The sequence below is a fragment of the Temnothorax americanus genome, unplaced genomic scaffold (genome assembly GCF_048541705.1).
Source record: "Temnothorax americanus isolate GAGA-0224 unplaced genomic scaffold, ASM4854170v1 Scaffold4, whole genome shotgun sequence".
Lineage (NCBI taxonomy): Eukaryota > Metazoa > Arthropoda > Insecta > Hymenoptera > Formicidae > Temnothorax > Temnothorax americanus.
Genome location: NW_027509547.1, coordinates 2144177 through 2171510, shown reverse-complemented (window position 1 = coordinate 2171510; position 27334 = coordinate 2144177). Strand labels below are relative to the sequence as shown.

General features: G+C 35.9%; 2 protein-coding genes and 1 long non-coding RNA gene across 4 annotated transcripts; 1 reads left to right on the top strand and 2 right to left on the bottom strand.

Annotated features, from left to right (window-relative positions):
• Positions 1-4: 4 nt before the first annotated feature.
• Positions 5-3574, bottom strand: LOC143902559 (uncharacterized). Of its 2 annotated transcripts, none has more exons than XR_013258402.1 (3): positions 3443-3574; positions 2827-3111; positions 5-950 (listed from the first exon to the last, which is right to left on the bottom strand). It is a non-coding gene; the product is annotated as an uncharacterized LOC143902559 (long non-coding RNA). The 2 variants fall into 2 exon arrangements; XR_013258401.1 differs by having other exon boundaries at positions 3362-3495.
• On the top strand, positions 627-27321 carry Rudimentary (carbamoyl-phosphate synthetase 2, aspartate transcarbamylase, and dihydroorotase rudimentary). Its single transcript, XM_077415542.1, has 25 exons — positions 627-784; positions 2838-2979; positions 3482-3761; positions 4461-4771; positions 5019-5586; positions 5822-6055; positions 6309-6953; positions 7211-7763; positions 7954-8329; positions 8416-8842; positions 9082-9280; positions 9565-9821; positions 17276-17524; positions 18546-18797; positions 19775-19939; positions 20106-20267; positions 20528-20699; positions 21143-21258; positions 22012-22435; positions 22798-23141; positions 23304-23445; positions 23627-23697; positions 23979-24157; positions 24865-25069; positions 25366-27321. The coding sequence occupies exons 1-25, from the start codon at positions 664-666 to the stop codon at positions 25561-25563; spliced, it is 6792 nt and encodes a 2263-aa protein (XP_077271668.1). The 5' UTR covers positions 627-663; the 3' UTR covers positions 25564-27321.
• Positions 9967-15912, bottom strand: LOC143902550 (uncharacterized). Its single transcript, XM_077415544.1, has 4 exons — positions 14993-15912; positions 13818-14116; positions 11521-13340; positions 9967-11336 (listed from the first exon to the last, which is right to left on the bottom strand). The coding sequence occupies exons 1-4, from the start codon at positions 15199-15201 to the stop codon at positions 10719-10721; spliced, it is 2946 nt and encodes a 981-aa protein (XP_077271670.1). The 5' UTR covers positions 15202-15912; the 3' UTR covers positions 9967-10718.
• Positions 27322-27334: the final 13 nt, after the last annotated feature.

The following is a 27334-nucleotide window of genomic DNA, read 5'->3' as shown; positions in this document are numbered from 1 at the left end:
TTCTACTAAAAACACGATAAAAATTTAAAACTTATATTTTTATAGTTGAAATATTATTATAAATGCGAATTATTATACGTAAAAATGTGATATTTAAAAAAGTAATAAAAATGGTATTGGATACTAGACTGGCTGTAATAAATATGTATCAACAATAACATTTTTACTATTACTATCTCTTTCGTTTGTTTCTAGTACAGCGTATTTTCTATAGTGCAATACATTTCCCATTGCTTAACATTTTTAACATACATAAAAGTATTCTGTTGCATTTAAAAAATTAACTTTCAAGCAAAAATTATAAATTAAAATTGAAACTGGCAAAACCTGGAAGATTGATTCGAAAAGTGTTGGCCAATGAAATCTTCCCGCTAACAAAGCGGCACGCAAAACGTTCGATACTCCAGCCGCGGGGTCCAATGATACGGCAGCGATTCTAGTCACATGGCATGCGTTTCTACGCAGCAAAGCGGGAACGTTGCTCGCCAATTGGTCGTACAACGCGCATTTACAATGCTTTAACAGCGCGCAGCGCGCATATCGGCGTCGGGGGCTCGGAAAGGCTCGGAGACGCTTGACGGCCTAAAAGCGTGCTCCCGGTTCACGACGCACGCAGTGTGTCGGTAGCACGTACGCCGGTGAAGTACGATATTAAAATTCAAAATGTCCAGCGTCGCGTTCACCGGGCTCAATGGCGCGATCAATAGTTATCTACTTTTAGAAGACGGTAGTGTGTTTCCGGGAATACGCTTCGGTGCCGACGTATCCGTTGACGGTGAAATTGGTGAGTTCATGCGTAAGCGTGAACACGTGCTCCCCTCAGTCGGAGCCGTATGCGTGCACGTGCATCCTGTTTCCCATGCCGACTTTCTTAAACCGGAAAGCATTGGCTGCACACACGATATGGCACAATAAGATGGGACACACCATCTGATCTGCATGACAAACACCTGTCGATATTAACATATTGCGAATGGCATTAACATTATTTTTATTGATCGCACATAGATAAAGAAACGCTGTATGTTTTTGTGTATCTTATCGGAGGCATTTACGATGCAGTGTCATTGCTTGATGTTAAATATGTGTAAAAATTATATATCTAAAGTGTATAGTGACTTCTAAAATAATATAACATTTGTCAGTTAAGAAAGTGCTATAGAAGACTGCTATTTGACTACGTTGTTTCTTATCGGCATAAAGAAGTAGTAGATATGATAAAAATATATTCACTTTTAGTGTAGAACGTTTTTAGAAGCATATCTTCTACGCAGAATTGACCTTTAAAACGTAATATCGATTCGTCAATTGCAAAGTAGAGCGTCAATAAAAAATGTCTTTCCTCTTTTTCTTTCACACATTTAATGATTAATTTCCTTGATAAAAAATATTTTTTTTTAATTTTATTAAATTTGCTTTGTTATATGCTTTTTAAAAGTTTAAAATTAAAATTGAAATTTTCGTCGAGAAAGAGATAATTGGATGTTCGCGAGTCCGTTGTTACATTTAACGATGAAAAACTCATATTACGTTTTAAGAATTAAAAATCGTATTTTACTTAAATGTAAATTGATATTGAATTACACATATATTAAAATATAATTACAAAATGCGGTTTTTCTACGTTCAGCAAAAATTCTGAATTTAAAAGATTGCGATACTGAATAAGATGCTCGAATTTTTAAAAATAAAAGTTACTAAAAAACATTGTTTCGTACGTTTAAATGTCTTTAATACTGCAAAAATTACTGCTACAATTTTAAATATTATTTTTCTGATTTATTCAAAACTCGAACGGTGTTACTCGTTTGTATTCGTTGTTCCAACCGGCTAACGGTGATAAGCCGTCTAAATGATTACGTTGCAAATGTGGATGTCAGATAGACGTGGTTGATCAAATCTCGCTAGTCTTAAATTACGCGGTATACGCGTATGTAGTATATATCTTTATCTTAACATAAATTCTAAATAGAAGCGGCAGAAAGAAAAAGGAAAAAGGGCGGTAGACGCAATCTCTTAAAATATAGACATAATATATTTCGCAATTTTAATATATATTATATTATTAATATTAATATTAAATATATTGTGAATTTGACACATATTAACAAATATGTGAATTGTAATCGTATATTGTCTAAAGCGATACTAAAAGATCTCTCGAATTGATGCAAACTTGTTGACGTAAAGTTACATACACACACACACATAATAATTTCTCACTTAGAAATCCTCACGCATTATATTGCGTGGAAAATTTTCAAGCTTACACACGCGTATCACTGCACATCAATAACAACACGTAGGCAATTAACATGTCGTTGAATAAATTTTGTTTTAAAGGTCAAAGGTTTCGAGCAATTAATTTTTAGCAGCATCTTTCAATCTGTTGCCAGCACCTTTTATCATTAATTATTAACATTTCATAAATGTTAATTAATTTTATTAATGTTTGATGCATTTATATTTTATATGCACGTAATATATGGTAATTATTACCAACAAGCATGTGTAGTTGTAAAAATCGATTGAAAATTCAGAGTCCGCGAGATGATAAATTTTTCGCGCGAGAATTAACATTCTAATCTTAATCAATAAGATGCCAGCAGTAAATATATATTTTACAATATCAATTTTAGTTTAAACTATTTTGTTCTGATTGTGTGCAGCAATTTCCATATATTATTGTATTATTATTATAGAAATTATTTAATTAATTGTGCGGAATTTTTTAAATTTGTATTTTACTACAAAAAGTATGTCGTGCAAAATGAGATAATGCGTGTGTACTTTCGTGCCTATGTGCAAATATAAAGACTATATTACCTCTTTTACAGTTTTCCAGACCGGTATGATCGGTTATCCGGAGTCACTTACGGATCCTTCTTATCACGCTCAGATTCTGGTACTTACATACCCGCTCATAGGAAACTATGGCATCTTTGGTGAAAACGAAAAGGATGAATACGGCATACCGTAGTAAGTGGTTGCAATCAGGTTTAACTCAGTGCCTATTAACGACTTCACTCAATGACAATATTAATCTTTGCCCATTGCACGTGCGTCGAACTGACCAAAGCAGCAATATTATATACGCTTTTTCCATGATACCTAAAACACATTTTTAAAATATTATTAGCGCGAAGTTTGCAAGAAAAATAATGTGAAAAATATTAAACAACATATAAGTAAAATTTATATAATTTACTTTAGTAAAAACGATTTATCTTTTCTTATAGAGAGAGAGAAGTATTCTTTTTTATGCATTAGAAAATTGATCTTCCAATTGCATTTCCAAATATTTTATATCAATCAACAGAAAAATACCAAAAATGTGTAAAGTATATTTCTTATAAAATACCTGTAAGAAAAACTTTTCTAAATTTTCTGCACGTTTATGAATTAAGAAATAATATGCGTGTGCAAATATCAAAAGTTTTACTTTGTATATATTGATCGGTGAATATTAATTTTGACGCAGCTGGTTCGAGTCCCATCGTATTTGGGCTGCTGGACTCGTGGTCGGAGAAATTTGCGAAAAGCCTAGCCACTGGCGACAAACCAAGACGTTGTCCGATTGGATGATAGAGCAAAACGTACCCGGGATATGTGAGATTGACACACGAGCATTGACAAAAGTTATTAACCAAAAAGGTACTATATTAGGCAGAATAGTTCTTGGTCAACCGCCACATACTCTGCCAATAACGCCTCCGATAGAAGATCCTAACAAGAGAAACCTCGTTGCGGAAGTTTCTCAGGTAATAACGAACATCTTGCCTGATGCTTCGATTTTATTTCATTTTTTTAAGGTAGTCCTTTCGCAGCACTTATTAAGTCAAGTAACAGTCCGTGGCTGCATTCCGATATTCACTGTCACTGTCAGTACTGCAAATCTATATTTTACGTCACGTTTACTATAGATTTTAAGTACTGAAAGTTGCTGCAATTTGCTGAGAGTGAATATCGGAATGCAGCCCGTCATGAGGTAATTGAAAACAAACATATTGCAACATTCCAATAATTATAATAATATAATATATGATTTTACACGCACGCGTTAATCGTATTTAATTATGTACTAATTAAAAAAATATCACAATAGTAGTGCGGTTGGACTCGATTTAGGTTAGGTCTAACCTATCGCGCTACTATTGTGATATTTTTTTAATTAGTAAATAATTAAATCGTGCGTGTAGAATCATATTTTATATTATTATAATTATTGGGATGTTGCAATATGTTTGTTTTCAATTACCTCATGGCGGACTGTTACTTGACTAGGTGCTGCGAAAGGACTACCTTAAACCGTTGTACCAATTACGAATAATCAAATGTAATACAAATGTATTAACAGGCGAATGCGTTAGTGTTCTCGCATATAAAGCTACTTAAATGAAAGCGACACTATTTTTCAACAAAGAGAGTTTTGCTGTACAAATATATGTAATATTTTTCAGCCGATCCCCAAGACGTATAATCCGAACGGGCATCCTCGTATATGCGTAATTGATTGTGGATTAAAATACAACCAACTGAGATGCCTGTTGAAACGTGGTGCTCGCGTGGATGTCGTGCCATGGAACTACGACTTCAAAACTGCCGAATACGATGGTCTGTTCCTGAGCAATGGCCCGGGTGATCCCAGCATGTGCCAAGTGACCGTAGAAAATATCCGAGAGGTACTCAAACAGAAAAGACCTATCTTCGGCATATGTCTTGGGCATCAACTGCTATCCATAGCCGCTGGTTGTGTCACATACAAAATGCTGTACGTATACCAAAATGAATCACGTGTGTCAACACTGCTCTCCATTAGCAAATACTGCTAGAAAAACAAGAAAGACCGTTAGACATTCACACATTTTTATCACAGATGTTCTAATCCCGATATTCCTTATCTCTATTCTTTGTTTCTACCGTTAGAAGAATCATTGTTCTGTCACGCGCGAATAGTCTATGTAATACGAAGTATAATAGCCGACTGTTACAAGCGATGCCTGTCACTCATTTTGCAGATACGGCAATCGAGGGCACAATCAACCGGCGACGCATAACGTTACCGGACGTTGTTACATGACCTCGCAGAATCATGGATTTTGCGTCGATGCTGCTCAAATGCCGGCTGATTGGGAAGTGCTGTTCACCAACGCCAATGACAATAGCAATGAAGGTGTAATCCACTCCGTCTTGCCGTATTTTTCCGTACAATTTCATCCGGAACACACAGCAGGGCCTGAGGATCTCGAATGCCTTTTCGATGTGTTCCTGGAAAGTGTGAGAGACCAGGTTAATAATCGTCTTTGCGTTTCTATAAAGAATAGGCTCACCGAGAGGCTGACCTATCGACCTTCGGTCCCAATCGTGACCGCAAAACCGAAAAAGATATTGATTCTGGGCTCGGGAGGACTCAGCATCGGCCAGGCTGGAGAATTCGATTATTCGGGCTCGCAAGCAATTAAAGCGTTAAAAGAAGAGTCCATACAGACTCTCTTGATAAATCCTAATATCGCCACGGTGCAAACGTCAAAAGGGATGGCTGACAAAGTATATTTTTTGCCAATTATACCGGAATATGTGGAACAGGTAAGCTTAGTTGCACTTCAAGTCCAAAGAACGAAAATTCTCAGATTAATGACTTATCTCACTAATAACTATAATTTGAATAATGTACCAATATACCTTTAAACATCGTTAACATTGATGCAGAATGTTTCATTTGACGTAAACCAGTTAAACATTGATGAAAATATAGATATCAAATTTTATTTAATATTTAATATTAAAATTAAAAGAACATTTGCTCAATAATTTGTTTTAGGTAATACGATCCGAGAGACCGGATGGTGTATTATTGACATTCGGTGGGCAAACCGCCTTAAATTGTGGTGTAGAACTTGAGAAGAACGGCGTGTTCGCCAAGTACAATGTTAAAATTTTAGGGACGCCAATCGAATCTGTTATACAAACCGAGGATAGAAAGATTTTCGCAGATCGTGTTAGCGAGATAAATGAAAGAGTTGCACCGAGTGCTGCTGTGTACTCGGTACAGGAGGTAAATGACTTACTATAGTGATCTTTTTTACAGATTTAAATATTTTTAGTTCATATATCAATATATAACATATCAATCTTGAATATATTTTAAATTATTTTCGTCCACGATAAAATCTGTAGCTGCTGATAAATAATTGAAATTTTTTGAACAAATTTTATAACATTTTTCATAATTTTATAAAATGAGAATTTCATGTCTAATGTATCGCCAACATACATTTACTTTTGATATACAATTTCTTTCTAAACAGGCATTAGAAGCTGCTGAAAAACTGGGCTACCCCGTAATGGCACGCGCTGCGTTCTCGCTCGGTGGTCTCGGGTCAGGCTTTGCTAATACGAAAGAGGAGCTGAAGACACTAGCGCAACAAGCTCTAGCTCACTCCAATCAATTAATAATCGACAAATCTCTGAAGGGCTGGAAGGAGGTGGAATATGAGGTTGTCCGCGATGCGTATGACAACTGTATCACGGTGTGCAATATGGAGAATGTCGATCCACTCGGCATACACACTGGCGAGTCGATCGTTGTCGCACCGAGCCAGACCCTGTCGAATAAAGAGTACAATAAGCTGCGAACTACTGCCATTAAGGTCATCAAGCACTTCGGCATCGTCGGCGAATGTAACATCCAGTACGCGCTAAATCCATTCTCCGAAGAGTATTACATTATCGAAGTGAATGCCAGACTGTCCAGAAGCTCGGCTTTGGCCAGCAAGGCTACGGGTTACCCTCTGGCTTACGTAGCTGCCAAATTGGCTCTTGGAATACGCCTGCCGGATATCTGTAATTCTGTTACCAAACAGACGACGGCTTGCTTCGAGCCAAGTCTTGATTACTGTGTAGTAAAAATACCGAGATGGGATCTTAGCAAATTTCAACGCGTCAGTACGAAGGTATTGAATTAATTTCTTAATTTTTAACCGCGATTTGCTTCGTTGATTCATTGACACTTGAACCATTGGATTGAACCATTGAACGTCAACCAAAAATTTAGTAGAATTAAAATTTAAAAACGCACAAAAAGCTAATCAAAGAAAAATTACGTGATTTTTATCAATAATGCAAATTTATATTTATATGAATTTTTTACTTTAACATAGTTTATATTACGATACATATTACATTTTCTAATATCCGCAATACATTTCAGATCGGCAGTTCCATGAAGAGTGTGGGAGAAGTGATGGCAATCGGTCGTAAATTCGAGGAAGCCTTCCAGAAGGCATTGAGAATGGTCAACGAGAATGTGAACGGCTTCGATCCTTACGTCAAGCCGGCGAACGACGAAGAATTGGAGAAGCCGACCGACAAAAGGATGTTCGTTCTCGCGGCTTCGATCAAAGCCGGTTACTCGATCGACCGGTTGTACAAACTCACCAAGATAGATCGCTGGTTCCTCGAGAAGATGAAGAACATCATCGACTATTACGTGCTTCTGGAGAATACCGATCATACGAAACTCATGCGCGACTTGCTGTTGGGCGCAAAGCAGAACGGCTTCTCGGACAAACAGATCGCCGCGATAGTGAAGAGCTCCGAACTGGCTGTCAGAATACAGAGACAGGAAAATAAAATTCTGCCGATGGTCAAGCAAATCGACACAGTAGCCGCTGAATGGCCGGCCACTACGAACTACCTTTATCTAACGTACAATGGCTCTACTCACGATGTGGAATTTCCTGGCGGATATACAATGGTGATAGGTACAGCGTTGAATAATTATCGTTGATTAATCGCAGCAAAACTTTTTGAAGCAACAAGACTTTTTTAATGAGAAAATACTATTTTGTTTTGTACGCGCCCAGCTAATAAGAGATTATCGATTTAAACATAATTTAAAGGTGGACATAAACGACATATTGTTGCAAATGAGAAATTTAATGTTTCTTTCAGGCTCTGGCGTGTACAGAATCGGCAGCTCGGTAGAATTCGATTGGTGTGCCGTGAGTTGCCTGAGAGAACTGCGAAATCTTGAACGTAAGACCATCATGGTGAATTACAATCCAGAGACAGTTAGTACAGACTACGATATGAGCGACAGATTGTACTTCGAGGAGATCTCATTCGAGGTGGTGATGGACATATACGACTGTGAGTGTCCTGAGGGTATAATTCTATCCATGGGTGGACAATTACCTAACAATATTGCCATGGATCTGCATAGACAGCAGGCTCGGATCCTCGGAACCTCCCCGGAATCCGTCGACGGTGCCGAAAATCGTTTCAAATTCTCCCGTATGCTTGATAGCATCGGTATATCGCAGCCCAGGTACAAATTTTATTAGATATACATAAATACATACATACATTTGTTGTGATTATTCCCGTAATTTGTTTCTTTTTTTTTTATTTTAGATGGAAAGAACTAACAAACTTGAAGTCGGCGATTGAGTTTTGCGAGGAAGTCGGCTATCCATGCCTTGTGAGGCCTTCGTATGTGCTAAGCGGAGCTGCGATGAACGTTGCCTATTCGAATCAAGATCTCGAGTCTTATTTGAAAAGCGCGAGCGAAGTCAGCAAGGAGCATCCCGTGGTAATATCGAAGTTTATCCTCGAAGCGAAGGAGATTGACGTCGACGCCGTAGCTTACGAGGGGATTATTTTATGCATGGCAGTATCCGAACACGTGGAAAATGCTGGCGTTCATTCGGGTGATGCCACGTTAGTAACACCACCGCAGGACATCAACACGCAAACCCTAGCGAAGATAAAGACCATCTCTAAAGCAGTAGCAGCGTCTTTGGGAGTCACTGGTCCTTTCAACATGCAGCTAATTGCAAAGGTACGTATCGTTTAATTTTTATGCGTTTAAAAATTAATGAATTATAATTTATTAACGCACACAATTATTATTATCTTTAAAATAATACTTTTATATTGCTTGTCTAATTTTACAATTGCACATTACTTTCGTACTTCTGTTGCTTAGACATAAAAAATATTAGTTGTACAGATTGATATATAGATTTTATTATATTTTATATTTAACAAAATTGATAATTAGTAACGTTTTTTATGCAGAATAACGAGCTGAAGGTGATTGAGTGTAACGTAAGAGTATCCAGGTCTTTCCCCTTCGTCTCCAAAACTTTAGATCACGATTTTGTAGCGACGGCAACTCGTTTAATCATGGGGTTAACAGTTGAACCTGTGGACGTTTTAGCTGGCTGTGGAAAAGTTGGAATAAAAGTTCCACAATTTTCCTTCTCTCGTCTTAAAGGTAAAAACATTAGTTTTATATATAATTTACGCGGAAATTTAACTTTTGACAGCACTACATTTTAATTTTATCTAATATTATAATTTTTTAAATATTTTTGTATGATAAAAACCTTCTTTTTACATGATTAACTTTGCTTTTAAATTGTTTCTTCTAAATTATTTGAACTTTAAAAAAAGTTTTGCTCAAAGTTTAAAAAGATTGTTAGTTATTATTAGATTAATTGATTTATAATGTAGTTTCAAAAAATCATTAAAATATAATTGGTATTGACGTACTTGAAGGCGCTGATGTAACGTTGGGTGTTGAGATGGTATCTACTGGAGAAGTAGCTTGTTTCGGCGAGAATCGTTATGAAGCTTACCTGAAAGGCATGATGAGCACCGGTTTCCATATACCACAAAGAGGTATTTTGCTATCTGTGGGAAGTTTCAAGCATAAAATGGAGTTGCTTGAGTCTATCAGAAATCTAAAGAACATGGGATACAAGTTGTATGCCAGCATGGGTACCGCTGACTTTTATACCGAGCATGGTGTCGAGGTAAGTAAAAAGATCTCATTATATAAATGTTTCATGTCGTTTTGGATATAATATTTAATTATCACTCGCGTGTGATCACGTATATAGAAAGAATTATTTACACGTAATATTTACAAGAATGATTAAAAGAAGAAGATATTTGTGAAAGATGTGTCCGTACATTGGTTAAATTTGTAGAGTTTTTACAATTTGAATTATAACATGTAAAATATAATACTGTACTGTAAAATATCATACATGATTCTACAGTATGAATATTTGAATCAAAGAGATATCACATTTAATCGTGATAAAATAAGGGATTTAATGAACTGACAATAGATACAAAGATAATGAGATTAATGATAACGAAGTAATGAAAGATAGAGTAGTGAAATCATTAGATTAGTGTATAAAGTTCAAAAACACAAATGATAAGTGTTATGAGGTATAAAATTAATCGATTTCTTTTTTAAATTATAAATATTTCTTAATAAAAGATTCTTTTTTGAAACACGTAATCCAGCAACACGATCTACTAAGCTAAGTACACTGACGGTGCGTTACGATGACATTGCTATCTTACAAAAGCAACTTGGCTAGTTGGCTGAACCTGACTACAGCTATTTTTATAAATTATTTGAACTATTGCTAATCACTACATGTGTGTGTGTGTGTGTGTGTGTGTAGTGTAATCACTACATGTATGTTTGCTTTTGCATAACGCGATGATCGAATATCGACAATTCGCAAGCATACGATTATCGCACGCTCAGTCTTCCTCGATTACTTACTAAATCAATTATCGATCACTCTCGAAATATAACAATAAATACTATGCTTCGAGGGTGATCATTGAATACAAAGATTTGTCTTGTATCTTGCTTCTTTTTTCCACAGATCATCTACGCCCTATTCCTAAACACATGTATATGTCGTATCGTTTAGATTGTCCGCTAGAGAGACCACTTTCCGTACTGTACCCGAGGCCGAGTCGTCACCCTGATCCTTCGATATAGGTTTCCTCGAAGTGTAAGAACTTTCGTCCTCGCTGATAATCACACTCGCAGCATCCGCTTGCGCGTCTCCCTCAATCGTAAATCGTATTTCGGGGACAGCTGTTTTTGTGACCTTATTCGTGTGATCTTCATGACTAGATTGCGATTGCTCGTTCTTTGGCAGCTTCATCATCTCAGCGAATTGTCGCGTGAAACGATCTTTCAGGGTGCCGCTGAATATAGGCTCTTGAATATTCCTCTTAGGCGTTTCCGGTGGCTCGTTCTGCGATCTCGTCGTTGAATTCATCGTCGGTTTCATCCTCAGATCATAGATCTTCTTGCGATAAGCCTTAGCATCGTCCTTGTACCTGGTCATCTCCGATAGGATAATCGACAATCGATCCGCTTGATCAAGATAAACCTGTTTCTGCTGATAAGCCCGATACCTATGACAGCACTCGGCCATTTTAATGAAGTGCGTGATGAAGAAGTCTAACAGAGCGGCCAGCCTTAGACCCTCCAACTCGGCACACCGTTCCTGGAAAAGAAAAGGAGAACAAATGAGACGGAAATGTTAACCCTGACTCTTGATCCGCTAATCGCGAGAGAATACGGTGATAAGATTAGATTCGCGGGAAGTCGTGTAGTATGTGTAGTAATGTGTCGCGCTGGATTGCTCATTACGGACGCCGATCGATAATCTTATCGCTTGAGGAACTCACCGAGATCTCGACGATAGAATCCGTGGCCTTGCGCGGGGTGATGAGCGTTTTGTAACCCGTGGTTATTGGCGCACTGTAGTTTGAATTCTTTTTTCGATTCTTGTCCCAGAATCCGCCGGATTTGTTGTAGATCTCCTCTCTGTAGGACTCGTCGAGCCTCGACGATGACAAACGGTACATGTCTAAGGCTGGATTCACCACCGACATCCACGGCTTCGTCAATATGTTGAACAGCTTCGTAAAGTTTAATCGCGGGAAGAACTTGTTGCTATGCCTGATGTTCTCCATCGCGTGGAACACATACATGACGGGGTTCTCGGTTATCCTCTTCAGTTGCTTCTGGCTGTGCAACAGGTAGTCGGGGGGCACTTTATTAAACACATTTTTATCGCGAAGAAAATAGTCCGGTAGAGTTGGCTCGTTCAGACTGATGCAGCGATAGAGGCTGTTCAGCAGCTTGATCAGGCACTCGCCAGTCCGATTGTCGGGCCACTTGGAGGGTCGGTCGTTCTCCTCGATCAACCAGAACAGCTTATTTCTAATGTGAGATGTGGTCAGGCCGTACATCGTGTCCAGAACTGGTCTTAGAAAGGTCTTATGAAGCATCAACGCGATCAGGTACACTTGCACTTGCGAGCGCGTCATGCAGCACTCCAGATACCGTTCCGCAGCTGGGAACGTCAGCTGCCACTCGATTTCCTGGTGGATATTCTTCTTGGCCACTTGATGGCGCCAAGACAGTTCTCTCGGCATAAGGTTCCTCTTTCTCGGTAGAGAGTCCTCGGGCACCACGTAGCAGCCAAAGTCTTTCACTTTGTTGATGTCGTTGTACTCGGGCCAGGTGCTCCTCGGCCTATCCAGCCACTCCTGTGCGTATTCCGGCCATTGCAGCCATATCGTCGGCGAGATCTCGTAGGACTCGATCCTGCGCAGCCTGGGATTGTGCGAGTCAATTACCTTGTCACAGTAAATGACCGATTCCTCCACGCGATTCAGATCTTCCGGTTTAAAACCCAGGGGTTTCGCCAATTGGTCTACGAAGAGGTCGACAAAGTAGTTCATGAATACTTCACTACTAGTGTAGAAGACGTCGCAGTCGTATTGCCTATCGGCCATCATGAGGCGAAGCTGTTTGCTGTTCTGCGGCTTTCGCTCCCGTCGTAACGTGTAGATCTTGCCGTCGTTGGTGATCCTCATCTTCTTGAAACACTGCGTCGGAATCCTCGCGTTCGAATAGATCTTTGTGGTTGCGTCCGTAGCAGTCTCGGTCCCGTTACGAGTAGCTTGCACATTAGGTTTTGGCAGAGTTTGATAACTCCAGTCGCTATCGCTGTCGCAAGCTCCGGATCGGTAGCCGGAACTCGAGCTGCTTCCCGGCCTGCGGACTTTCTGCCCCGCCGATTTCACCTCGCTGGATCGGGGATAACGCTGGTAACTCCCTTTCCTGGCCTGCGTCGACCACGTTTCTTTGCCTTGACACCTCCTCTCCTCCGTCGAGGACATGTGCTCGCAATCAGACTCGGCTTTGATGTCATGATTGGATCGGGTTCCATAAATATTTTTACGGGAGAGGGATATTTGGTCCTCGTATATTGTCTCGTCGTCATGTAGATTGGGCAAAGATCTGACATTGAAAATTGATGAGGTCTGGAGACCTCTCTTTCTGATTTGATGCGTCATGTTCGAACGACCATAAATGCTCTCGCTGTCGCCATCGTATATCTCGTCGTCATCCGCCATTGAAGAAGGATTGATATCTTCTTCCTTGGTGGAGTTCCCCGCGTACGGCGTTTCGTCGAGACGTCGCAACCGCACGTATCCTATCGAAACATTTGTGATTTTAGCTCTATGCTACTAAATTCAATAAGAAATGTTTTCTATACAAAGAATTTTATTTAAAGCCATTTCAATTAAATAAAATCTAACTTTAACTCTCATCAAATTCCATAAATTTTGTCAAGAGAGGGAGAGTTTCTATTATATTCACAAGTTTATATAATAGCTTGAAAAACACAAATCATTAAAATTAATATGTGCTTATGTGAAAATAATTTTAATTTAAAACTTTCTTCAAATTGAATTATGGAATAAAATTTTATTTTACATATTTTGTGTTTAAAATTTGCTTTGCAAAAGTATTTCAAATTTTAAACAGTCTTTTTGTATAATTCAAACCATTGATTAATTACATTCTTGTTAAAAACAAATTTACTTCAAATTGAGCCAAGAACACATTAGGAAAAGAAGCAATGACAATCTGAGATACTTTATGAGCTAGTTGGAGCTAGTTTACTCACCGGGGTGTTCACTTGGTTGTACCATCATATTATACGTAATCCCATTGTTCAAGCTACTATACTCTGATAGATAATGTTGCTCTGTAATTTCGATATTGTCGTGCACAACAAAAATGCGGACGGGTTGCAGCGGTTCTATGATAAGATCACCGGTCTGTCTTTTCGAAGTAAAGGCGATGTTATGCGAGATATGCTCCTGAAGAACATCCGGTAATAAAACGTGCTTTTGAGATGGTAGCATCTTATTTAATTCGCTTTCGTAGGACAACGCCAGAGTCTCTTTAATTTGAACTATATCTCTGTAAAAGTAGTTTTCCGACAGTTAGTTTTGCATAGTCTGTCATTATCAGGATCTATACATCTAATTACATTTATCTTTACGTATTATATGTTTTACTGACACTTTTTCTGCACTGCATTCATTATTATAATTAATTAAAACTTTAACATATAAAAGTAGAAATAAATATTTAAAAGATTTTTTAAAAATAATTGTCAATATTAGAGAGAGAATATGAGAAAAATAATAAAAATATAATATTACAATGTAATAAACTAACATTCTTATGAATAATTTATTTGAATTAATTCTTGTTCAATATAATATAAATAATATTGCAGTATAAATTTTTATTGCACATGAAAAGACGATTCTTTATCTTGCGAAAGCGCGCATGGTCACAGTTTCGAGGGGATTTACCACATTGCGGATTAAAAAACAAAAGAATTCATGAGTGCACTTCCCCCACTCTTGATATATATCACAAGGAATATTTTTCATATATAAGAATTTGTAGATTAGATTTAATCAAGTTGAATTCTTAATCGCGAAATAATCCCCAGAATCCTAATAAATTTCCGGTCATGATATAGAAGATATATAAATAATATGGCTGTCCTTTATAAATAAATCGGTACTAGTTTCACTGTTACGCTTTTTCTAAATCTGTTAACAGTATTACAACTTGCAAGTGCAAGTATTTATTTAATGGCACTTTATCCTCTAGAATAATCTTCATTAAGATTATTAGTTACTATATAGCATATACTGAGAATATGGTGTCCCATTTCAAAGTCCGTTTACATTATCAATTGATTGTGCCACGAACTATTATTATTCCGCAACAAATCACCGTGAAAAAAAAACAAACAAACATTGGAACGGGAGTGCTTACTCCTCGTAATTCTCGAAGAACTGGATACACATCATGAGATTGTTTAGGATGAAAGTGTTAGGATCGTTTACGATAGCCTTCCTCAACAGCATCAATTCTACATCCTCGTACTCGTCCACCTGTTGGCTGGCTGCACCCTTTGATTTGGATCCGTAGTTACTGTTTCCCGAATGGGCATCTCTCTTGTGTTTTGATTTTGTGAGTCCCATTGTCCCTTTTCACCCAATGACATAACAAAGTGCACACATACGAGAGAGAGAGAGAGAGAGAGAGAGAGAGAGAGACGGCCACGTGGAGTATCCCCACGTGGGGCGCGCGTCCTCAGGATCGGTCGCGGTACCACTATAGGCCACTTCGGGGGTTTTCACTATAGATCACCGACACACTCCTTCATTCTAGTTTCAAGGTCAACGAAAACGGGGACGCAGCATTGTGCGTACGCGCGTGAGGCCACGTCGATGACCGGTGAGGCAGTAGTCTTCTCGCGGGATATTGGGGTCGATAAATAGCTATCACGTTATCGCTTTTAATCGTCCGCTCACTATTGGGCATCGGCAAACATGCCCGATGTAAAATACTTGTGGAAGATCGCGCCGGCATCGGGTAAGATAAAGCTTCGGTATTCCACTAGCGAGTTCGCCAGTGTCCAGCAATATCATATCACTTATCTTGAATCATATATAATTATAGGTACAATGCATCAGCCGTTGAGAAGCGGTATATTTAGAACAACCTTCATTATTCTCTTTTCACATCCATTATCCTATCAATATTTCCTCTTCTCCTGACGTTATTTCCTAGGTCTGATTATCGCGTCTGTTAATCCTCAACTAAACAAGTAACTTTTATCAGTAAAAAGCCGTATTTTATCTTCTCCCTAATAATATCTGCTAACCTACATTTTTCACATACCAACCGTACGTTTTTTACATAAAACAAACATTTCTATTTTAGTCAATAAATACCAAGTATAATTAAATATATTACAAAATATTAATGCTAGCCAAAAATATGCGCCGGTCTTGTACAAGTAGCAGCAAGTATAGTAGCAATTACTGAAAGGGAAGTTGTTGATATAATGATTAAGTTACTGTAATATCGATTACTTGATGTAATCTTCCCTCTCCGACCGTGTGTAATCAGTTTTTCTTGTACTATTACCCAATAGACGCGCACACAAAAGATTGCAGAAAACATTGTAATAGCGCACCCGTTGTGGATAAGGAATATCGTCGTAAAATTATTATTGAGGTAATCCTCACGAGTTTTATCGTACATAGACCCGCGTCCAGGTCTATCTGCGGGTTTCTCTCGAAACGCTATCGAATTTCGCGGTATCGCTCTTCGCACAGGACCATAGTACTCCACACGGTAACATTTATTTCGTCAATTGACGTCACGTACGGCAATATCGCGAATAAAAATTGCTACCGTTATCTAATCTATGCGTGAAATTACCTTATCAAGGTAATTTGGCAAATTACGGATTAATTAAATTCCGAAGCATGGTTACAAATCGGTATTGTTCCTCTCGACGTATATCTTCGATTGCCCTAAAAACCGGCAGCAAGTTTGCTCTTCTGAAAGATGAGAAAAGATATCGATCGTAACGATCAAGGTCTCTTTCAGAATATTCTGATAAACCAAAGATTGTGCCAGTAATCTCCACTGGTCGATATCTTCTTCGACGATCGCGGCACAGTGGTGCGGAAACTAACAAAAATTGAAATTTTTCTACAAAATATACAAATATCTCTATAATTTTGATTTGTTAATTAATACGAAAAGTCGCGAAATGTCAAGAACGGCATTTTGGATAACATTCTTTCTATACTTCTGAACTAAAAATATACTTAATATGAAAACTTAATATATATATTTTTTTGAGTCTGTAAATGTTATGAATGAAATATTTAAATTATTACATTTTAAAAAACAATTTTTAGATATTTTAATATGCGATATTATATGTATATAAATTACAAATAAAAAACTAATCCAAAATTTGTACGAAAATCTAAAATAATATTAAATTCCCGTTTGCAAACAATCTTCGGAAATCCTGTCATATTAAAGTGTGCCGCGCCGCATTTAGGCACCGCTCAGCCATCAAATCGCGTAACGTTAAATATGCAAACAATACTTTTTAGTAGTAAGTGGCGATTATCAAGGTGATAACGTCTATCTTTGTGGAATGTTATATATCTATTAAACATTTTAAAAGTTAATCACTTATATATGTGTGATATACTTATACATATACGTTGTAACAAATTGTTACAGGTAGAACCGGTACAATGGACGTTCGAGAACATCGCCGTGAACGAGGATTCCAGTCCGAGCCAACTTCGGCATCTCGCCGATTTCTTGTCGAAAAAGCAATTCGATCTCGTGATCAATCTGCCGATGAGAAACGGCGGTGCTCGGCGTGTTTCCAATTTCATGACGCATGGTTACCGAACGAGAAGACTAGCCATCGATTATTCCGTACCTTTGATTACGGATGTTAAATGCGCGAAGCTCCTAGTTGAAGTAAGTATCCAGATTTTTGATCCTACTAAGGAGACGTCGTGTACAAAATAAATTTTATTTCAAAAAGTAATTTGATTAAATAGTACGATTAAAATAAGCTTACGTGACGTTACCTTCTAATTTAAAACTACATTTTATATCAAACCTGCGTCAATGATCAAAGATCGTTTTTGATAAACAAGATTATATTACTCACTCTTACTCATAACATTTTGTGCACATTGTTGATAAGCCATATTAGGTACAAAGTTCACTTCAGGACCCACATATTTTAAGATTATATTTAATCTTAATTTTCACAAATTTAAACACTATTTTAGCATTTATGTGATAAAAAGAAATATTTCATAACTGATCGAAGTTTATTTTAGACCCTACATACATTTGAAATTCTAATCTTTATATGCTAATGTTTTAAAAAATTATCGAGATTTTTTACAAATATATTATCATTTATTATCTACAATTATTAATATTCAAATTTGATGAAAATTGCGATAGTATAAATTTATTTAAATAAATAAAATTTGTCTACTAAAAAATATATTTAAAAATATTTAAATAATTGGTTGAAAATTATTAATAATTTTTTCAATTCTCAATGATTGAGTTACATTTTTTGTAATGACTAAGAGTATAGGTATAGCTAGTTATCGATACGTCGATGCGTCGAAATACAGATAACATTAATATAATATACCAAATTACTTTATTGATAAGATATCAAAGGTTTAACGTAAGAAAAGCAATAATATATAATAAAATATTTAACTTAATATAAAAGTAGACATTTAAATTTTTAATTCATCGTTATAAATACTCTTTCTTCAAGACGGACAAATAATTTTCCATCAAGGCACTTGTATCTCGTTTTGATCATTCAAGTGCATCATACGATTGCACTATGCACGCGCAACTTTGTATCAATTGTAAGATTATATGATCGCGAATGATGACGATAATAAATGAAAGAATAAATGAATAAAAAAAATAATAATAATTGTCTCGCTTTTTTGTGTAGGCATTGACAATGGTCGGCGGGAAAGCACCGCGTATGAAAACGCATATCGATTGTATCTCATCACGCAAAATGATCAGACTACCCGGCCTTATCGATGTGCACGTACACACCCGCGATCCTGGAGCGGTCCACAAAGAAGACTTCGCCTCTTGCACCGCGGCAGCGCTCGCTGGGGGCATAACAACAATTTTTGCAATGCCCAATACTAATCCTGCGGTAGTAGATCACAAGACTTTTGCTATTGCTAAAGCGGTAAGAAATTTTTCATATAGATATCTTAAAGTTTAACCGTAGATTTTTCGCGCATCTTATATTTATATTTTATATTCATTGTCAACAAAATTGTAGTCAAATTAAATTTAAACTGCAATTAGAATAATTGATTTTTTTTATTTCTTCGAACACAAAAAGATTTATTTATAATTTTTTATCTATAAATATTAAAGCGTAAAATTTTAACTTTGTGGAAAATTGGTACCAAAAAGCTTTCCAGAAGACTTTTAAATTTATAACCATAAATAGAAATTTTGATGATAAATTAGCGCTATCTTGTTTTATTTTAATCACACGTAACAACAAAATTTTCCGATTAATTGTGAATTATCTCTATTAAACAAAGTTTTCATATGTTGAATATTTTATACTGATTTTCTTTTATTTAATACGAGTAAAATTTATAAGACGTTCAACAAATTATTAATTAAATTAAAATATTTGCAGTCATTATTCACGCATGATACGTAGAGAAGGCAATAGACATACAAAAATTAGTTCAAAAATACAATTCCAAGTTTCGTGTATCTATCTTATTATCACTTAGAAGTTGATAATAAATCAAGGTATTGCATAATTACAAAAATCGAATGCTGCAGCTTAGCGAGCCAGGCTTTAACATCGTGATATCGTATGATAACAATAACTTAAAAAGTGATATTTTGTTTTATCGTCATGAGTCTCAAATTCTTTTTATGTTCAAAAATACACACACATACATGTACACATTATATTCACTTATCAGCGAGAGTACGTGCGAGAGTACATATTGATTTCTTATATAGATATATTTTGAAGTTAACTATTGATTTCGCGCACTCTTCGTTTATGTTTTCAATTTTATTATCGATCAGATTCAACATTCAACCCAACTGAATTTAACCGTGGTTGAGAGTAATTTTAAATAATTTGTTATAATAAAATAACGAGATCTCATTTATTTTCTACTTGAATAGCAAGCTGCAGCTGGTTCACGATGCGACTATGCAATCTTCGCCGGCGCCTCATCGGATAATTACAATGATATACGGGAAATAGCACCGCATGTGGCCGCTCTGAAGATGTATCTGAACGAGACATTTACAACGCTCCGTCTCACCGATCTTACTGTTTGGATTAAGGTAAAGAAACGCTTGTAAAAAACGTAAAACAAATTCCATTTTTTTAAATATATTCTTTAGTTAATCTAGTTTATTTATGAATTTAATACGCACATGTCTCTCAGATATGTAATATTAAATATAATATTTATATTTTTCAAATTACATGACTGCTTCCTTTTTGCAGCATTTCGAAAGGTGGCCGAAAAAATATCCCTTATGCGTGCATGCCGAAGGACAAACCACAGCTGCGGTTCTCCTGCTGGCAAGTCTGCACAGCAGGCCGATTCACGTGTGTCACGTAGCACGTAAAGAGGAAATACAAATTATTCGAGCCGCCAAAGAACATGTGAGTATTTAACACATATGAAACATAAGACTGAATAATCATATGCCAAAGGTGTATATAAATAACAATAATTAATAATAGAAGAACAAGAAACGCTAAAGGTCGATTTTAATAACTTCGAAATTTATTATAATTAAGGCAACAGATATTTAAGTTTATATATAGTAAGTGCTTATTATACATTTAAATTAAAAGATATCTGAATGTCAACCGGATATCCTTATAAATGTTCACGATTCGATGCATGTGTATTTTTGCAGGGATTGGCAGTTACGTGCGAAGTGTGTCCGCACCATCTATTCCTTTGCCAGGTTGACTTGGATCGAATAGGGACTGGAAGAGGTCAAGTAAGGCCTACTCTGGGAACAAAGGAGGACCAACAGGCTCTCTGGGATAATATGGATGTTATCGATTGTTTCGCGACCGATCACGGTACGACAGCAAGCTTATCGATATGACTAACTGTAATTAAGTTACGAGCCGTAATTTTACAAAATTCACGCTGCAGTCACGTAGCAGAATGAATTCAATTTAGTATCTCGAAACGATAACGACCAGCATTCTTCTATGATCCGGAGATAAAAAGGATCGACACGTCCCATGTTTATATAACATTTACTTTGTTTTGCTTTTAAGTAATACAAGAATATTCTTTTTGTCCCGAGGCGGATTGATATTATATCGGATATTTGCAGTTGTTTAGAAATAATGAGCAATTAGCTCTCCGATAAAAATTAATGCTTTGATAATTCGCAAGATCACAGTCTATTTTTATTCAAGGATATTGATACAAGTTGCATCGCGAGGAATCACGCGATCGTACGTTATCTTATAAATTGCACGTTTCTATTGAAACATTAATTTGCATTGTAAAGCCCCGCACACCGTTCAAGAGAAGTCTTCGGAGAAACCACCGCCAGGATTTCCCGGCTTGGAAACCATGTTACCACTCTTACTAAACGCCGTACATGAAGGAAGGCTGACTATAGAGGTACTTTCTGTTTTAATTAATATAACTTTCAACAATGTTTGACTGACGTAATCAGCAGGGAATGTCGATAAGCACAAGGCACGATAACGCGAAAATTGCTCTCGAGAATGCGAATATCGTATACGTCATTTCGATTCTCAGATATGTCTCATACTTGACGTGACGTAATAAAATAGGCCATCTAAAACTTATCGAGGAGCAGTTCTTTACCTAAAATATAAATTTTATGTATATATTATTTTCATAATCTTTTTGAAAATAACGCATGTGTTTTGATTTTATGAAACCGAATACTGAATCGAAAACTGAAAAGTAACTTAATTGTTAGGAAGCAATTTTGCTCTTACGGAATTTTGTCCTAAAATAATGATAGATGAACCTGACCGTTCATGAAAATAACACAAAAAGCAGAATCCTAAAATTTCTGAAGCTTTTCTTAAACATGATTTAGCTTATCATCTTTCATTACAGATGAGCGCTATTATTTGATAATAAGTCTTCAAGATAAGTATCGCGCGAAGACTCTTATGACACTAATAGTAAAAATAAAGAGAGCGCTTGTCGATCGATTTTTAAACTTACTAGATAGTTTCAATTGCAAAGTAAATATTATTAAAGCAATCGTTCTTGTTTAGATTTGTAATAAGAACGTTATCAATTATTTTATTTAAAAAAATATATGCGTTTAAATTTTAATAAAGTTATATATTACATTATTAGAATGTTATTGAAACCATTGTTTATTGATTACAGGACATTATAGACAAATTGTATCGAAATCCCAAAAAGATCTTCAATATTCCCGATCAGCGTAACACATACGTCGAAGTCGATCTGGACGACGAATGGGTCATCCCGGAAGCAATGCCGTACAGCAAATCGAAATGGACACCTTTCACTGGCATGACAGTTCGCGGTTCCGTGCACAGAGTGGTCTTAAGAGGCGAGATTGCTTACATCGAGGGGCAGGTGCTGGTAAATCCTGGCTTCGGCCAAGACATCAGGGATATCCAACACAGTACGAAGGTTCCACCAACGCTCCACGCGCCGACGATATCCAGTCAGCTCACAGATATCGTTCACAAACCATTGCCACTAGACAGTCTCCCGGCGCCGAACTACGAAAAGTCTAACGCACATATTGATCGTGTCGATGTGCACGAAGACGAACAAGTCGGTACGATAATGCAAATATGAACTAACTATTGCGAAAGAATTGCACCGCATTGCCAAACAACACGAAATAATGGGATTATTGATAAAGGAATTTATCCTCTCCAGTTGCGATATTAAATTTTACGAAAATAATTTTTTTAAAATTAATATACATTTATTTTTTATAATGTCAAACAAAGATTGTTCAAGGTATTTGTAGAAACATGTTCGAAATCGATAGATATATTATACTTGCAAATAAAGTTGGATCATGAATATTTCTTCTCACTTAGCGTGCCTTGCTATTGCAAGAAAAAAAATTTATAACTTTCTATCGCGTAAAAATATAAGATGTGAAATTAAATTAATTTTTTGTATTTTCAGAGTTTACGCACCTCTTGCAACCAGCATCGCACAAATCGAACGTCCACTTCGCGCCGTACCCAGACGTTGACAAAGAACATTCCAAGACATTATCCCTTCAAAGAACTGTCTCACCGTTGCCACCCATTAGCAGTATCACTAGACACAAAAGCGACAGTAATCCGAATCTGCTTATGACTGCCGTCGCGTCGGTTCCAATTGTCCATACAGGCAACAGTCTAGTCGGACATCACGTGCTCACCGTGGACATCTTTAACAAAGAAATATTGAAGGATGTGTTTCACTTAGCGGAAACTTTCCGAAATGCTATCAGGAAGGAACGATTGTTGGATGATATTTTAAAGGTAACTAATTAAAGGTTATACAGCTTCTTTTGCAAATAATCTGAAAATATACAGGAGTTATTATAAAATTTGAGAGTTTCGTATTAATCACAAATTTTTAAATAATGTACAACAATTTTGCTTAATTACTTCTCTTAAAAATTAATATGATGTTTGATTAAGGGAAAGATCATGGCTTCCATCTTTTACGAAGTCAGCACGAGAACTTCTTGTAGTTTTGCTGCCGCGATGGAACGTCTCGGTGGTCGCGTAATATACATGGACGGTTCTACATCTTCAGTGAAAAAAGGCGAAACCTTAGAAGGTTGGTAGAGATCTTCTCTGAACAAAAGCACAATCCTCAAAGAATGTATGTTGAAGTAAAAAGTACTCCAACTAATCCTAATGTGCAAGAAAAAACTATAAAAAATGTATAATCTGAATGAATGCTTTTCTATATAATATTTCATTAAATATCCAATAAATTATTAATTTATTGTTTTTAGATTCGGTAACAGTTATGGCGGGATACGCGGACGTGATTGTACTCAGACACTCAGCGCCGGGTGCAGCTGCTGTGAGTATCGAAGTTTATAAGAGTATAGAGAAAAGTTATTTAATTTAAGACTATTTAATTTATATAATAATAACAACGCTCCTTTTTAAAGGTTTTATTTTTATGATTTTCTGTTTATAATTTTATTTGCAAATTTATTTTAATTAGTCTTCCTTACAAAAGCAAACAGTGTAACGTTATTGTGAATTTTTTGCACTTCACGAGTTTCTTCAAGTTATAATTAAAAAATACAAGAAATTTTTTTATATTTCCTAATCTTATATATTAATAATAATTTACAGAGAGTGGCGCAGCATTGTAGAAAACCGATATTGAATGCCGGTGACGGAACCGGCGAACATCCGACGCAAGCGTTGCTCGACATTTTCACAATCAGAGACGAATTCGGAACTGTAAATGGTCTTACGATCACCATGGTGGGGGATTTGAAACACGGCAGAACCGTCCATTCTCTTGCAAGGTTAGTGCAACAAAAAAAAATCCGCTCGTCTAAGGTAATCAATAAAAGAAAAAGAATGCGAGATACGGAAATATCGTGCATAAATTTATACGCTCTATAAAGGATTGATCGATCAAATTTTTTACACACATATGCATACAGTGTTTGGATTCTAAATTTAGATATAAATCTGCAAAAAGTGCAATTATGACATTTGTAAATATTCTCATCATCGATGTTTATTATTAGCAAAATATTCAACGTATGAAAATAAAATTGTGCAAAGTCTCGGAAACTATGGCTTTAGACATTTTTATTAATTAAAGGAAGTCGATTTTAAATCAGAATATCTATTTTAAAAGACCATGGACTGTGAAAGAAGCATTGTAAAAGTAAAACAAATCAGATTTCATCAGACATGATTAAAGATCCAATCTATCTAATATATCAATAATATAGAATATTGATATATTATTTTTAATAATAAAATAAATTCTTAAATGTCTCAAATATATACTCAAATATATATTAAGATGTACAATATCTCTAACTAATGATAAAAGTGGAAGAAAACATATAACTTCAAATAACAAGACAAGTTTAATTTATATAATTTGTAACTTTATAATTAATTTCAGTCGCGAACAACTGAATTATTCTCTATAACAATTTATTCAAGCCAAGGCGTTTTCTTTTAACATTACATCATTTATTGAATTCTGATGTAGGCTGCTGACCCTGTACAACGTAGAACTACGCTACGTCAGTCCACCTGGCCTTGAGATGCCGAATCACGTCAGTAAATACATAGCCGAACGTGGTATCCAACAAGAGAAGTTCGTGACTTTGGAAGAGGCATTGCCCGACACCGACGTGCTTTACATGACGAGAATACAAAAAGAGCGTTTTGCCACGCAAGAACAATATGATAAGGTGAGTCTTTGGAGACATTACTCCGGTATTAAATCTACAAGTTCACCGCTCCATTACACACTCATTCCCTTTTATTACGAAACACCCTGTTACGAACTATGTATATTTTTGTTAAAAATTATTAATATTAATCATCCAAAATTATTAAAAATGATTAAAGTTATTAATTATGCTTGGAGTTGAGTATTATTTTATCTCGAGTCATCTCACTCGCTCTTACATATTCAGTATATATTCTTTTAAATTAATTTTATGTAACATTATATTAAAAAAGAAAATCATTACATGTACGACAGATGTGCGGACTCTTCATAGTAACCCCGCAACTGATGTCCCGCGCGAAGAGAAAGATGGCAGTGATGCACCCTTTACCACGTGTCTTCGAGATAAGCAAGGAATTCGACACCGATCCGCGGGCGGCTTACTTCCGGCAAGCCGAAAACGGGGTCTACGTGCGCATGGCATTGCTGGCCATGGTTCTTGGACGAATTTGATTTAACCGTGGCCTTTCATCGTTTGTGGATCAAGGTACCTGCTGAAGAAGGTCAGTGATGTACGCCAAGGAAAACACGCCTGCCATTTCGACTGTGATGCGACTCACGAGAACCAAACCGAATATCTTTCAACCATTCCAGTAACAACCGTGACGAGTTTAGCAATTTAGATTCATAAAAGAGTACAAACTGAAGCATGAGATACAATCGACTACTGTAAATCGGTTTTTTATTAATTTCTTTTACTTTCCGTAAATAAATTTGTTCTTAAATTTAGATTTTGTTGGTATTTTTAGAGTAATTTAGTTAGGTGGTTTTTTTTATTAAAATGACAGGTGAATTTTCACGAAACTTTGAAAAAAAGATATTATACATTGCAATAAAACTTTTAAAAATTATTTTTAAAGTAATTTGTTAACTTTTAATACTTAAAGCTTTAATTTTTATAATATTCGAATTTTTAAGAGACATCCTAGACGAAACAAGCTCCAAATTTAATTCCAGATAAGCAATTAAGGCATTATTGTTTTTAATACACATATTTCGCGTCTAAAATGTATGTAAAAGTTCCATACGAGATACATATAAAATCCATTACACAATATATAAAAATTTTCTAATTTTTTATACTTATAAAGATTTGAGAATCGTATCAGAAGATAGGCATATATTCTTATCGGATCTTTTCAATATTATCTATTACTATACTAACGTTAATTTTATCAGTGCAAGCATTGCAAGATTTTTGGAAAATGATACCAAATTGTACGACGTGATAATACTTAGAAATATAAATTTAATATTTGTTTAATTATTCTACAATTTATGGATATTTATAATGCCTATTATGTTATTTTATAGTTTACTTTGCATTTTTACATTGCAAGCATTAAGTATGGTCGCGTCAATATTTTTCAAATATAAAAGATTTCCATTGCCTAATATTACGTGTATATTAAATACATTTTAACAAAATTTAAAATACATTGTGTATATAGGCTTGCACGCATTTGTCTCACACACACACACACACACACACACACACACACACACACACACACACACACACACACACACACACACACACACACGCACGCACGCACGCACACGCGCGCACACACACACACACACACACACATTATTTACATATAATTATAAAATAGTATTATCTATAATTTTTGGCTGTAACACACATTTTGTTAATTATAATGTCTCCTTTTCTTTCACACTATAATTAATGCTGTATAGTCAAAAAGATGGATATTATAAGAAATACAGAAAGTGAAAAGTCTTTCAATTTCAAGAGAAGAAAATGGAGAAAGAAAGTGCTAGGAAGAATTGCAAATACCTTCACAGTTAAATGGGATAAACATTTGCTGAGCACAGTTTTCTTTTAAAAAATAAAATATCTTTTAGTCAAGGAAAGAATAAACTAAGCAATATGTGATTCGACACGTTTGCAAAGTGGTATGTAATTGGTGTAATGTGATCGTATAATGTAATACTAGATTAAATCCGTAAAACTCAAGAATGAGTATCTTGTTAATGCTATGTTTAACATTATTGAAGAATTTTTATATTATTTCATACATGCGTTAAATTTAACGCGCCGCATAAGTATGTATATGATGCGTGTGTGCGCGTGTGTGTGTGCGTGCGTGTGTGAGTTGGTTATTATATTAAAAAAATATACATGTTATTAGACTTAATAAGCAGATTATATATTGGAAATTGGATTGGTGATATGAGTAATAATAATTTACAAAGAATA

Excerpts from the sequence above, each read along its gene's own strand:
- Rudimentary (XM_077415542.1), top strand. The coding sequence starts at position 664 with ATGTCCAGCGTCGCGTTCACCGGGCTCAATGGCGCGATCAATAGTTAT. Across the intron at positions 3,762-4,460 it reads TCGTTGCGGAAGTTTCTCAG|CCGATCCCCAAGACGTATAA; the intron begins GTAATAACGAAC and ends AATATTTTTCAG. Across the intron at positions 8,843-9,081 it reads ACATGCAGCTAATTGCAAAG|AATAACGAGCTGAAGGTGAT; the intron begins GTACGTATCGTT and ends TTTTTTATGCAG.
- LOC143902550 (XM_077415544.1), bottom strand. The coding sequence starts at position 15,201 with ATGGGACTCACAAAATCAAAACACAAGAGAGATGCCCATTCGGGAAAC. Across the intron at positions 14,117-14,992 it reads TTCTTCGAGAATTACGAGGA|AGATATAGTTCAAATTAAAG; the intron begins GTAAGCACTCCC and ends CTACTTTTACAG. Across the intron at positions 11,337-11,520 it reads ATTCTATCGTCGAGATCTCG|GAACGGTGTGCCGAGTTGGA; the intron begins GTGAGTTCCTCA and ends TTTCTTTTCCAG.